This window comes from Falco cherrug, chromosome 4, assembly GCF_023634085.1.
Source record: "Falco cherrug isolate bFalChe1 chromosome 4, bFalChe1.pri, whole genome shotgun sequence".
NCBI classification, from domain to species: Eukaryota; Metazoa; Chordata; class Aves; order Falconiformes; family Falconidae; genus Falco; species Falco cherrug.
In genome coordinates, this window is record NC_073700.1 from 70325961 (window position 1) to 70339317 (window position 13357).

Here is a 13357-nt window from a genome sequence, read left to right on the forward strand (position 1 = left end):
GAATGAATTGGCATAAGCTGCTATACCAACTCAAAACTCTCCAGAGATTCCCTTTTCACAATGTGAAACCTCAAAGGGCTGCGCTACGAGAAACAGCTGTAGCAGACCTGAAAGTTTGACCCCTAGACTCCAGTACTGTGCTCTTTTTATGTGTGTATGACTCCCACTGACACCAACTGAAGAGTCATGCACATGAGGAGAGCAGAATATCAGGCAAAAAAAGTCTACTACGTGAATCTGAGAACAGAGTATTATTCTCTTGTGTCAAATTATGGCTCCATCTGGTAACATTAAGTGAATACTGGTGACTATAGAGCTGAATCAATAAATTGAAACAAATAATTTATTTGGTGAGTTATTTTACTTTTTCACTTCAAAGAATGCCTGTGAATGGATTACAACTTCCTTAAGTATATTCCAGGAAACTTTTAAGGAATTTTATTTTATGGTTTGTTAGTTACATGTGATTGCTCATATACGTCAGACTGCTCTGTTTCTTTTCCCTGAACAGAACTTTTAATAGAGCTGGGGTAACAGAACTCTTCAACTGACAGTAGAATTTAGTTGATACAATTATTTTGGAACTTATAGTCAACTAGCCATCCTTTGTTAGTTATTTTGGATACTGAAATTACATTTCCTTTAGAGAATGAACTATGAGCATTCTCTATTACTTGGGAAACAGTAAAAAAAGAAAGACAATGCCAATATTCAGAATATCTGAGTGCCATCTCCCTCAAAGACTGGGTTTACATCTGTCAACAAAGTTGCATGAACCATCACATTTTAAAGGATACCTTAGTGATATTGAATTTTCAAAAAATATCCTACATTTAATGCCTTAGATTACAAGACATATTTTCTTCATATGTTCTCTTCAAAACATGATTTTTATCTCTGCTTTCATTACATCTGCTTCATACCTTTCCTTGATAAAGCAAATGATAGTACAGGTAGTGTAACTCTTGTAACACTGATGAGAACCAACCTATTCCAGATGACTCATAAGAACCAAAAAGTGCCTTACAGTCAAATTCAAATAGACCTGCCTTGCAGGATAAGGACAAGATGAGGCATTCTTTAAAAATCGAAATATTATCACTTGTGTTCAGATTAGTGTTTTAAATAATAATTTAATTATTGCAGACTCACCTTGCATTCCTAGGACTGGCTGCTGTCAAATTAGCTAATGCTGTCACTGCAGCTTCTTTTACCTCTTCATTGTCACTGCTTAGCAACTGTACTAGCTGGGGAATCCCTTTGAAAGAAACAGTTGTATACATAAACCTTTAAACAAACCATGGCAGTCTGCAAAAGTATAATATGCTCCTTATTAAAGCAAAAGCACAGATTCTCAGTTCATCCCTTCCCACCTTACTTACCCTGGAGTCCAAATGCATGTTTGCTAGCTAAATTCTCACACATGGCAGAAATTGCTTGGGAAGCAGCAACTTTCACTTCATCATTATCAGTTTCCAAAAGGTTTATGAGATACTTCTCAACCTCTTCCTCATTTAAGATTTTTCTATTTTCAGCTTTAAATGAAAAAGAACAATAGTATTAATCTGCGTTCATTTTCCAAATCAGTGAAAGGATGTGATTTTAATTTCATATAGTTGATTCTAACATAACACTTGCTTTTGATACCGTGAAAATGGAAACAGTTTAGTAACAGAGGCACCAGCAATTAAGAAATGTACACAAAGGACCTGACCCAAAACCAATTAGACTTCAGTGAACTCTGAATCCAACCCAAAAGGTGACTATTAAATACAGCTTTAAACACATGTAACCCAACAGAATGCACAGTTTGTTCTTTATAAGACTTAAGGCTGCAGAATGCATACAGGCTTGATGAAAACAGCTTTTCCAATTAAACAGATCATATTTACTCAGGACTTTGGTCAAAACTTTGGTTTATGCTAACAAAGTCCAAATGCATAAAATTGAAGAATGTACTAGTAAATGTACATTCAAACTTCGTGGACTACCAATTAATACACTACAACAGACAAAAAACAGGCAAGGGGTGTTAAAAACTGAATTTTAAATTCTGCATGCCTTGTGGTTCTTCATTAATGGACACTTTGCAAAGCATTTCAATTTTGTAGTTTAGCCTGCTGATGCAGGGCTTACTGCTGACCTATATTACAATGATTGGCAGCAGCTAAGGAAGGACATAAATATTCCCTTCCTCTACACAGGTAACAACACAGAGCATCTCAAAGTGTCTACAGACATCTAACAATTATACTAATCAACTCACTCATCTCAAAATGGATGAGATCAGAAGTGCAGGTGTTTGTTTAGAAAGAGCCCCAAGTGAAACTTTCTCAGCCAGAAGCACTGGACAGCACAGCTCTACCATTATGAGGGTCAATAAACATTTAACCATATGCACAATTTAAAGCAGACTCATTACATTCTGTAAGTTATATCTATATGGTAAAATTTTCCAATGTATCAAAGATATTCAGGAACTGAGAAGTAGTAGGACTTGAACACATTTGGAAATTCTACCAGTGTTTACTAACATTTTGAGGGATCATTCCCTTATTTGGACTGTTGTCCGACGAATAAAAAGTTTAAAAAGGAAAGAAAAAAATTGTAAGTATTCTTTTAAACAAAACTGAATCCGTGAATCCATAGTGAGTAGAAGTAAACAAATAGAAGTCCACAAAGCCAATGAAAAGAAAGTTTGATTGAAAATCTAGTTACAGCAGAAATGACTCAATGCACCTATGTGAGATGGCTAGCTGTTTTCCCCTCTGTAGCTCAGTTTTAAGTATTTTTAGAATCATCAGAAATATGCAACTGAAATCACAAAGCAAAAGATGCAACAAATAAAACAGAGAGGATTTTAAGCGTCTGCAGAACCTTGGCCACAACTTTGATGTGTATCAGGCCAGCTCTCAGGAGAAGGCCTTAAATGGGATTACAGACCGTTTTGACAAGTCATCAAGTATGCTGCTGGCCTGTTGCTTGCCAAAGTAGTCCATAATCCCCAATAACGATCTCTAGAGGTTCTTCATGCATCAGTAATTTGGTTCTTGTACAGCAAATTACTTACAACTATACAAATTTCCTTAAAAATTATTCTTGCTTCTGAAGGCAGTTATGATTATAGGTGTTTGATTTTAAACATAATTTTTACCTCTATGAAATAATAATAATAATAATAATGTAATTAATTTGAATGAGTGAAAACAGTGATTTAAAAAATTTTAAACAGAATAAAGCATTTTTCAGTAATGTGGAAAAACAGATTTTAGATTTGAATTTACAGTAAAGAGTATGCACCTATATTTAGCTAGCTAGACAGGTGAAAATTATTAATATTTTAAGATCCAGGTGCCAATTCTATGTAAGGGATGAATATTTTCTGCAGATCACCTCTCTATGATGTTTCTTCTATTTCCTTTAGTATAGAAAAGAATGTAGAAATGAAAAGCATCCTTTGTACTTAAGCACTTCTCACGTCAGTGCCAACATCATATTTATTGTGACAAATTTCTTGACCCCTAAGTAATTTCAATACATTGATTTAACATGAAGTAAAATACTTAGGCATACCCAACTAAGCGGGTCTGGAGTACCAACACTTCTGTCCAGCTTTTCATGCATTGACCCCATCACGAGCCAACCTTTGTTTTTCAATATATTTTCCTACTTCCCCTTACCCCAAATCATGATCAGACTTCTACTGATTAACTATTCAGCTCACTGTCATCACCTTATGGAATTATTTATACCAATATGAAATGAAAAAAAGTTAGTATTAAATAGTACCATGACCTCTCACTGATTGTGAGTTGAGATAACCCAGATGAATACAAACCTGTATTATGAAAAAGCATATGTTAATCTGGCTACGCATGCTCCTTTTAGAAAGGATTTGCACCTAGATACATGTAAATAGTGGGAAGATTCAAACCAGAAGTTTGGCACAGTGAGGCCAGACTCAAGTGAGCATGATCATCACTTTCTCCATGCACACTCCATAGGATTTTGTTGCTGCTGGTGTGTCTGGCATTGTCAGGGGAAAGTCAGGCTCTACTTAATCAACTGTCCAGATAATCTACTCACAGATATTCAATAATTTATAGCATTAAATTGTATTTTGCATTTGGAAATGACTGCATTATTTGCTGGGCAAGGAGAGAATTACAGTAAATTCACCACTGCAATTCTGAACATACAAAATAAAACCAGTGATAAATTAATACATTACATTCAAAATTATGTTGCAGAAAAAAAATCTTCAGGGGCAAAGGGATAATGATTATGTATAGAAATTTGATCAATATTAATTTACTTAAAACAGAGCAGCATCCTAAAGGTGCTATTTAAAATTGAATATAGTGTTTACACCATGTAATTTATACTGATATTGAGAATAGCTTTTAAGTGATACATCTGTATTGTCACAACAAAACCAAAAAGATACAGGAGTCCCTTTCCAAAGGGTTGAAAGGAACATAAAACAAAACTGTTTGCTATGATCACATCTATCAGGAAAAAAACAAAAGTAGATTCCATCCTTCAACCATAATTCAAAACCAGACACTGTTGTATACTCAACTTCCAGGATTAAAAAAACAGCTGAGTACATGTTCTATCATAGCAGAACTAAGTTTTTCATTTCAGTGAAAAGCAGTATTTTTTTCCTCAAGTATGTGGGACATGTTGGTAAACTGCAACCACAATTATCAAACATGAAGAATGTGGGCTACTGTATGGCTATTGCCAATTTAATGAAAAAGTCAAAAAAGAATCTGGAGCTGTGTTGTATTATATTAGATTTACATCAATGCAAGTATTATATAGTATACATTAGTGTTGCAGTTTGGATAGGCTGTTTAGTAAATTTACAACCAGAATCCAAACAGACAAGAACTGAAAATATTTGTTTTCTTTTTGCACTTGGACTATTTCTTATAATGGCCTCAATGCCACTTGTCTTCCCACTGGAAGGCTGACTTTAGACCAGTAGCTCTATATATTTGAAATAAATTTAATACTTCTGGGAGCCATGTTGAGCAGCAAGTTTACTGGACTGTGTTTTTCACTGCACCAGTACATGTTCCCTTTTGTCTAACTGTTTGTTACCAAATTCTGCAGCTTGGAAGCAAATAATTTAAATCTTCTTTTGATCTATTTTCCCAGCTTGCTGCATCCATACCAACTGTCATAGCCTGAAGAAGAGAGCAAACCTTTATAATGAAACCACATTGACTCCATTTGTAAAGGAGTATGACAAGAAGATGCATCTTCACTGACGGTAACATCCCATGATATAAGATCATAGGCAGTACTGTAATATATTATGTGCAGTTCTTGCCACTGTGCTTTAAAAATGTTGTGTTCAGACATGCTTCTACTAACAGCTGCTAAAATATTAGGCCACAAAAACTGAAAAAGGTGTGAAAGAGGAAAAGGCGGCTATGCTTATTTGAAAATATATATGAAAAAGGAGTAAGATGCAGTAGGAAGTAGTAGGAGTAAATATAAATCTGCTTAGCATACTACTTATAAGCCTGTCACAGGACTATAAAAATGATACTGACAGTCCTAAGTAGCATAATAAAATAACAATACAGGAAAATACACAAAGAAAAATCTGGCATAAGAAGGTCCCTTCCTATCTTTGATATTTAAACATTAATGAAAAAATTTTTCAGTGGCGTGCAAAGCTTCCAATAAATCAAGATAAAAGCACACAGAAATCCACAGAATACTAGGAAAGGTAGACTCCACTCTTTTCATGTATCATTTGCAACCCAAATAATTACAAATATTCAGGACGTCAAACTAAGCTAGGTGAGAAAAGAATTGGAAAGATAGGGTGGGGAAGAGAAGAAAGGAGGTCTGAAATACTGTAGAAAGGAGAGATTATTTTAGCCATGTGTTAAATTAGATAACATATTTGTAAAATACAAATAAATTAAAGGCATAATTCAACAACAAGATTATAAAAATATGAATGAAGTATTTAAGCTGTACCGTCATAGTTACTGTCATCAAAATCCCTTGACAGAATTAAAATCTTCTGTAGACAGAAGAATGTTACTTCTTATATTGCGTTTTGTTACACAGCACTACCTACTAGGCATATGTTGCAACTCAGAAGCCAATGCAAGGAAGGCATTTCAGATGTAATTTATTTAAAGAGCATCCTTGTGGGCAAAAATGATGAGCATGTTCTGTCCAATTCAGAATTCTTTCATGAATTAAAGAAAAGTGTATAAAAAAGAACTATAGGATGAATAATTATATAAATATGACAACGAAACTATTTAACTCCACTGGGAATATTAATCTGCAAGCCATCTGAAAGGCTTTTTTTCATGCCCCTGTTGAAGGAACTTGTATTTGAAACTGCCTGACGTTTAGACAAGCAGTTGTATGCAAAAGGAAGTAAGCTTGCAATTAGGTCTTAACTAATAGTGATGAGAAATAGTATATGAAGGTGGGTTTAGATGGCAGTTACCTGGCATCATTAAAAGAAAGATAAAGATCATATTTTTAGAGCTCCATTTTCTATTTTGAGGACAGCATTTTGCAAGAATATATTATATTTGAAAACAAATTGAGGCAAAATCTAAACATGTTCATATACATATATAGCCTAGCATAGAACTGCTGCTCTGATTGGCAAGATTCATCACTGTAAACTCATTCTTGCTATTGTGTTCCTCAGCACAAGTACTACCCTCAACTGGGTAAGATGGCCTCATCCTGGATGAAAATTTACTTCATTAACAAATACATGTGCATGGATTTTTATAAAGTCACATACAGTCATAAGCTGCTTTGGTAATTGCCTTTGCTGCATTCTTCTGAATATCGGGGACAGTAGAGACTCCTATAAATGAAAGTAGCTTTTTAAGGCCTCCTGTCTGCTGAATCAGTTGCAGAGCATGCACATCTTCAAGGTAATTTCCCAACACAGCAAGAGCTTCCGCATGTAGATCACTGAATTCCTAATAAGGAAAAACCCCCAAACAAAAAACCTTAAAATCATGATTAAAATATCTTTGTCTTTTAACTTTGTCAGATGATTGTCATAACTTTCATCTGGACAGTTTATTCATACTGCAAGGTACATACTTTCATACTCATATTTTTTGTATAATTTCTTTGATATACGTTAGGATGCCACACAATTTATCAAAAACAGTAAAAACCCAGAAAGTTTCTCATTTACATCAAAGTGGGTTAGGCAGGTATTCAGAAAGGACCTGTCATCTTAAAATTTCAGAAACTTCACAGAATCCTCCACACATTATATTTCCTATGGTGTCATCTGAACTCATGAAGCACTAAAATGAGACTCATAATGACATAAACAATGAAATTTCCAAGGTAGGAAATTATATTTAAGTCCATTGATATCAAAGACAATTCAGAAAAAAAAAATCTGTGTTCAAAGTAGGAACCAGCACCTGATTTCAGCATATAATAGAAAATGTTGAGAAAACATCATATAAAAAGCTATATGGTGAATTTTTCTGATATTTACAATACTGAGAAATGGACAGTAAATGCAAACTAGTATTACTAATAGCAATAAAGCAATAAACCAAATATAAACATTCTGGTGAATCTCTTTGCTCCCTTTCTTATTAAGTTAGGTATTCTAGCTTATCCTATTTCTATCACAGTTAGCTCCAAGTAAGGAGCTCTTTCTTCTTTTATCATTCTTCCACAACACAAGTATTATTTCTCATTAGTCATACAAACATTAGCAGCAAGAACAAAAAACTTTTAAGGCAAGTAAACTGTACATTGGTTTCCAGTATCCTCAGAAGACAATCTAATCCTTTATTTTCTCCGAGCATTATCCTGGTTTCTCTGTCTTTGCTAATTACTTCTAAGGTTTTAAGGGCTAACAACTGAATAACTGGGTATTCAGATTTCAGTAGTTCCAGCAAGGGTGGAATTACATTCAGTGCACGAACTGCAGCATGGCTTTGAAAATCCTGCAGTAAAATATTCAACAAAGAATGTTAGTGATAGAGAATGTAACAGTACATCAATTCCTGACTTTGCAGAAAGAACACTAAAAATCTGATTTCAAACACAGAAAATAAGTCAATACCCCAGAGCTTCCAGTTCTGAAGATTTCTTTCTTTTCAGCTAAGAATCATATTTAATATAATCAAGCCCCACCAACCTTAAATTCCAATTTTTTTTGCATGACCGAAGTACACACTACAGAATCTAGTCCCGTCTAAGGAAGCTTGTATACTCTTAGTTTTCCCTTTTTTGTATCAACATACATGTTTCTTCAAGAAAGTTTTTCAAATTTAGTTTCATCATTTTTATTTACCTTAGTGGGGGGAAAATAGATTTTGCACTCTGCTGTAGTTGCCTGGTTATATCTTTTTGTTTTAGTTAAAATTTCAACTTTAAACAGTGGGTATGCAGCTTAATAAAAAGACAGTAGTAGATTATATTAAAATAGAAAAAATTAAATAAATTACAATTTGCTTTTAAATAGCTTATTGCACATGTGCAGCATGCAATTATCCTTATCAATATAAGCAAGCACCAGGTGCAGTTATCCAGATATACCCTGCAACAAAGACAGTGAGATAGTAAAAAAGGAGAAAGAGTAAAATGTGATTCTGAATAGACATGCTCTGATGCCCCAAAAGAGATAGAGTTATAAACTGAATTCATTATTGAATTGATTCGCTTAAGCCACGGAAGAGAACTGCCATACAAATGCACCATTCTTTTGCTAAGCAGCATATGGATGACATTAGTGCTGAGTGTGAAAGTAGCCAATAACAAATCTGTTCCTCCCAGCATGGAAAGTAGCTGTTGACAGCATTCACCTTTCATTAAAAAGATGTTCAAAATTGTGGCTATGGACTTGCTGGCTATAACAAGGCACAACGCAATTGTTAGTTCTTTAATTTACAGGATTATTTCAAGCTTTTGGATAGACAGGTTATAACTCTCATTACAGAGATTAACAATTTCCAGCTAAGAAAACAAATTCATATTAATTAAAAAAAATCTGAATCTGATTCTGATCTCACATTGCTGTATAGCATGGATAATTGCATTAAGTTCAACAGAATCATAGCCAAATCATCTATATTCATAACTACTGTAACAGGGACTTTGGTGTCATGTTTTCAAATACATTGATAAACACTGGGGAGTAATGGAACTAAATATTTCATAATTATTAACCCTAAAGGGGTGGGGGTGGGGGGAAGTGCTTATCCGCCTCTAATTTAAAACAACAACAAACTTTACCTGCACCAGGAGATAGATACATTCAACTGAATTCTTCTTAACGTCAGGATCAGGGCTACCTAGCAGTCTGATAAGTGGTTCTAATCCACCTTGCTCAAATATTTGCACTTTAGTAGTATATTCAACAGCCATATGTGCTAGACAGAGAGTAGCAAATTCATGGATAACTACATCTTCTGTGGGGAAAAAAAAAATATTTTGATCAAATTTGATTCAGCACAGTGTATGTTCACTAACTGAGTGGTTCACAATATTATTTAAAGTCAATAAACAATAGCTGTTAATCATATCTAACATTGCCATAATCATGTTGCTCCATCTGTACGACATAAAACACTACTCAGTGAGTAACAGGGCTACTCCTATAAAAGCAATTACCTATTTAACACATAGTATGACCAATCATAAGTTGCAAGGAAGACGTTATTGTCTGATCAAATGGCAATCATAATTACTTCTGAGTGTATTTTTGCACAAGGAATGAATACTGCAAGCTACCTTCTGGTGCCAGCTGTGATATAAGTGAACTTGTGACATCCAGTTCCCTCAGTAACTTCTTGACATCATCTACAATGAAATAAACACAAATATGAAGCCTTTCATTTGGCATTCTTGGCTGAGTAAAGAAACAGATTCTGCTCCAAGGCAAATGCCCTTATGGTTACTCCCTGAGTGACAAAACGATCTGACTGGGAATAACACATAACTGAAGTTATACCAAGATCATAATGGGCCCAGAAAACACAGAGGAGATTTTCAAGTATCAGACAATATCTCTGACATTTGATATATATGAAGTTCCTCAATACTCTATTGAAACTTCATTCAAAATATTTGCATCTAGCAGGTTCTGACTAAATATTGCACAGTTTTAGTTGTCAAAGAAGTCATATCCCAATACTTAAAATTATCTGTGGTTAAAACTATCAAACTAAAAGCAATCCTTCCATTATTTAATTTTCAAGCTGTCACTTTCTAATTTCATGGTAACACAGCCCACACTGCAAACCGAAAACATGAATTTCATAGGTCTTATTGAAATCACAGTAAAGACTTGCAGAATGGGTTTTTATTGTTGTCAATGGCAAACTAGCAAAACCACAACCACTGAATAACCAAAAAACATCCTTTGGGACAGACTACATGTGATTTTACAGGGCAATGTTATGATCAACACATTACAGTGTTGAAACGTAAGAAAAAAAGTATGAGTTGCATTTACTTTTAAAGAAAAAAACAATTAAGATGTGAATAAAAATGGAAGATTTTCAGCCATTCAAATCCATGTTTGTGCAGCAGCGTTGGAAACCAAGGTCTGAAGGGAATGACTATGTGCTAGTGCTGAGTTGAAAGTAAGGTAAAGATCATGAGGTCCAGCACAACATGAAAAGCAGATAGCAGCTGATGAAAAGACTTAAATAGTGGTTAGGATACCACCATGGAAAACAATTGGGTACAACATCTACCAAAGTAAGACCTTATTGATTATATTAATTAGATGTAGGTTTATAAAGCAATGTAAAAATAACAGCCACTGAAACTCAACCTTACATCATCATCTTCAGGTATGTCTACCTAGCACTCACTGCAGCTTGATCATCTGGCAAAGAGCCACCCAGCATGGATGTAATACATCCATTCTCACCTTATAAAAAGGTACAAGAAAATCTGCATATACTGTGGTTTAATCATTTAATAATGGTATGGCTACAGCAGATTTACTACCTTGCGGTGAATGCAATGTCTCTGAGACATATTCAAGACTACTTGAATTTCACTAGCTCACATACAGATAACAAAATATTTACAGCAGCACTGACCTGTGAAAGAAGATGGGCAAATATGCATGCCCATGCTTGACAGTTCAGCTTTTTCTGCCATCAATACTTGAGTTAGCTCTATAAATTTAACACATTTTCTCCCTTATCATTGTAGTTACACTAATGCCTGAAGTAACAACTGATATTTAACCACAGCATTTTCTGTAGATGATAAATACTACTTTATCCTCTCTTCCAACTTTTGTGAAAGAGAAGACTGTGTCATATCCACATTGGTGGGCATCTTATGTAGTCAGGCTTTCCCTGACAGACATAACCCCAGTATTAAACTATTTCACTTTGGCCCTGTGAAAACAAAAATACGGGTTGGAAAAAACTTCTCTTGTAATTTTTTTTTCAAAATGATTGGAGTTCACTCTAGTTCAATTTGTTCCTTTATTCTAGGCTGTTAATGTAAGACTTTTTCACATGGGCAACGTATTGTTTTGATGATGACACTCATACACACTGAAAAATATTTTAAAATGGAGACTCTTACGATTAGAAGCCATGATGCCAAATACCATGATGGCATTTCTGCGTACAATTGGATCTTCATGTGAGATGAGTTTATACAGAGGTTCCACTGCTCCAAGACCAAGAAGTGTCACTTTGTTTTCATCACCTGAAGAGTAATTAGGTTAAAAGTTATACAAAAATGCAATAAGCTCACAGTTTTAATGTAACAAAGTAAACCAGCTACCGATCTTTTATCAGACTGTAGAATAATAGAAAAAAGGCCTGGACAGGACCTGGGGAGATTGTGTAATCTACACTCCAAATAAACATGTGTCAAATAACATCAAGGATTAATAGTACCTAGGATTAATTCACAATTGTAAAGCAAAGGATGCTTTTGTCTGTTGGACACCCAACTAATTTGTTGGGAGACTGCAGTGGTAGAACAAAGGACAGCTTTCTATTTAGCAAAGTACATGTGAATGGTATCATTAAGAACCTAATTTTATTTTCCTCTTTTCTTGCCTCCCAATTTCATCTTCCTCAAAATAACAGCTAATTCATTCTGTGGATCTCCACTACTCCTCAACTGAAGCAACTACCAGGATCATTAAGTCCCAGAGGAGATTTCTGTCACCTGAGAATGGAGCACTTTGTAGCTGAATAGGCTCTGGACATGCAAAGAACAGAAGCATTTTGTACAATTACAGCCTTCTGTTCCTGCTCACTCAAAAACCACCCCAAATCCAAGAAACAAAATCCAAAACCTACTCCTATTCTTACTTCCCACAACAGCTTTATAATTAATTTTCTAATGAACCATGCCTATTCTTTCTGGCTACAAGTGAGCAATGTGAGAAGAAATTGTGGAATGATGCTCATTCTCAGGCCAGAACAATTAAAATACAAGAACTTTTTTTTATTGAAGAATGGGGTTTAATTTACTAGCAAAATTCAAGAAATAAATTAACTGCAAAGTGAAAATAACTCCTCCTGTGACACACTGCAAAGCTACAGACTAGTATTCTGGAAGATTGCAGGAATATCTGCATTAACAATTTAAAGTAGTATTCATTTAGTAGATCCAGAAAAATTAAATATCTGTCCTTTGAAGTGTGTCACATTTTAGTGTGAACAGCAGGGCAGGAGCCAACAAGAGTTTATGGTGTGCGGTTCATAGCTGTCTCCCAACAGTCCAAATTCTCTCTTCACATACTCAAGATTTGGTTGCATGCCCTCTGCCAAGCTTGCCACATCAAGCTGAACCAAAACATCTTTCAGATCTGTAATACAAAAAAAATAATCTCTTTCCCAGATGCAGGTATGTTGCTTATAACAGAACAGATCTAGGTTATATTTAAACCAAGCTGTTAGAGAGAGAGTGTAAAATCCCACAACAAAATTATCGGAGTTTCCTTCATGCAAACTACAGGAGTTCTTTACAACTGCAAATACAGGTTCGATAGATATTTCAGAAAACCCCCAAAACCTTTGAGATTAAATGAAGATTTCAGTGCTAGGAAATTAAAAGTTTGTGAACCACTTTCAAAATCTAAGCAGTTCATTGCAAAAAGACTAACCTTTTGATGCAAATTTATACAGAGCATCACATGCTTTGGCCAAAACTTCGTTCTCAGGAGAACTAAGCATCAGCACAACTGTTGCTGCTGTTTTGCTTTCAATCAATAAAGGATCAAACTACAAACAAAAAAAAAAGAAGGAATAGTTTGATTTATACTGAGTCTTCCTGTGTGCTGCAGTAGACTCCCACATTTCATTAAAAAAATAATCTAGTTTGAGATCTA

At 34.8% G+C, this 13357-nt stretch overlaps 1 protein-coding gene across 8 annotated transcripts in view; it reads right to left on the minus strand.

Moving 5' to 3' along the window:
- The window catches only part of ARMC3 (armadillo repeat containing 3), a 99020-nt gene that overhangs the window by 31927 nt on the left and 53736 nt on the right, over positions 1–13357 (minus strand). For 5 of the 8 annotated variants that reach the window (XM_055708341.1, XM_055708340.1, XM_055708336.1 and 2 more), the window contains 8 exons: positions 13133–13250; positions 11593–11718; positions 9772–9840; positions 9274–9449; positions 7788–7982; positions 6800–6983; positions 1383–1535; positions 1153–1258 (listed from right to left, as the gene is read on the minus strand). In XM_055708341.1, coding sequence (XP_055564316.1) covers positions 1153–1258; positions 1383–1535; positions 6800–6983; positions 7788–7982; positions 9274–9449; positions 9772–9840; positions 11593–11718; positions 13133–13250 — 1127 coding nt within the window. The remainder of the gene's footprint in view (positions 1–1152; positions 1259–1382; positions 1536–6799; positions 6984–7787; positions 7983–9273; positions 9450–9771; positions 9841–11592; positions 11719–13132; positions 13251–13357) is intronic. The other 3 variants (XM_055708344.1, XM_055708343.1, XM_055708342.1) reach the window with 2 other exon arrangements.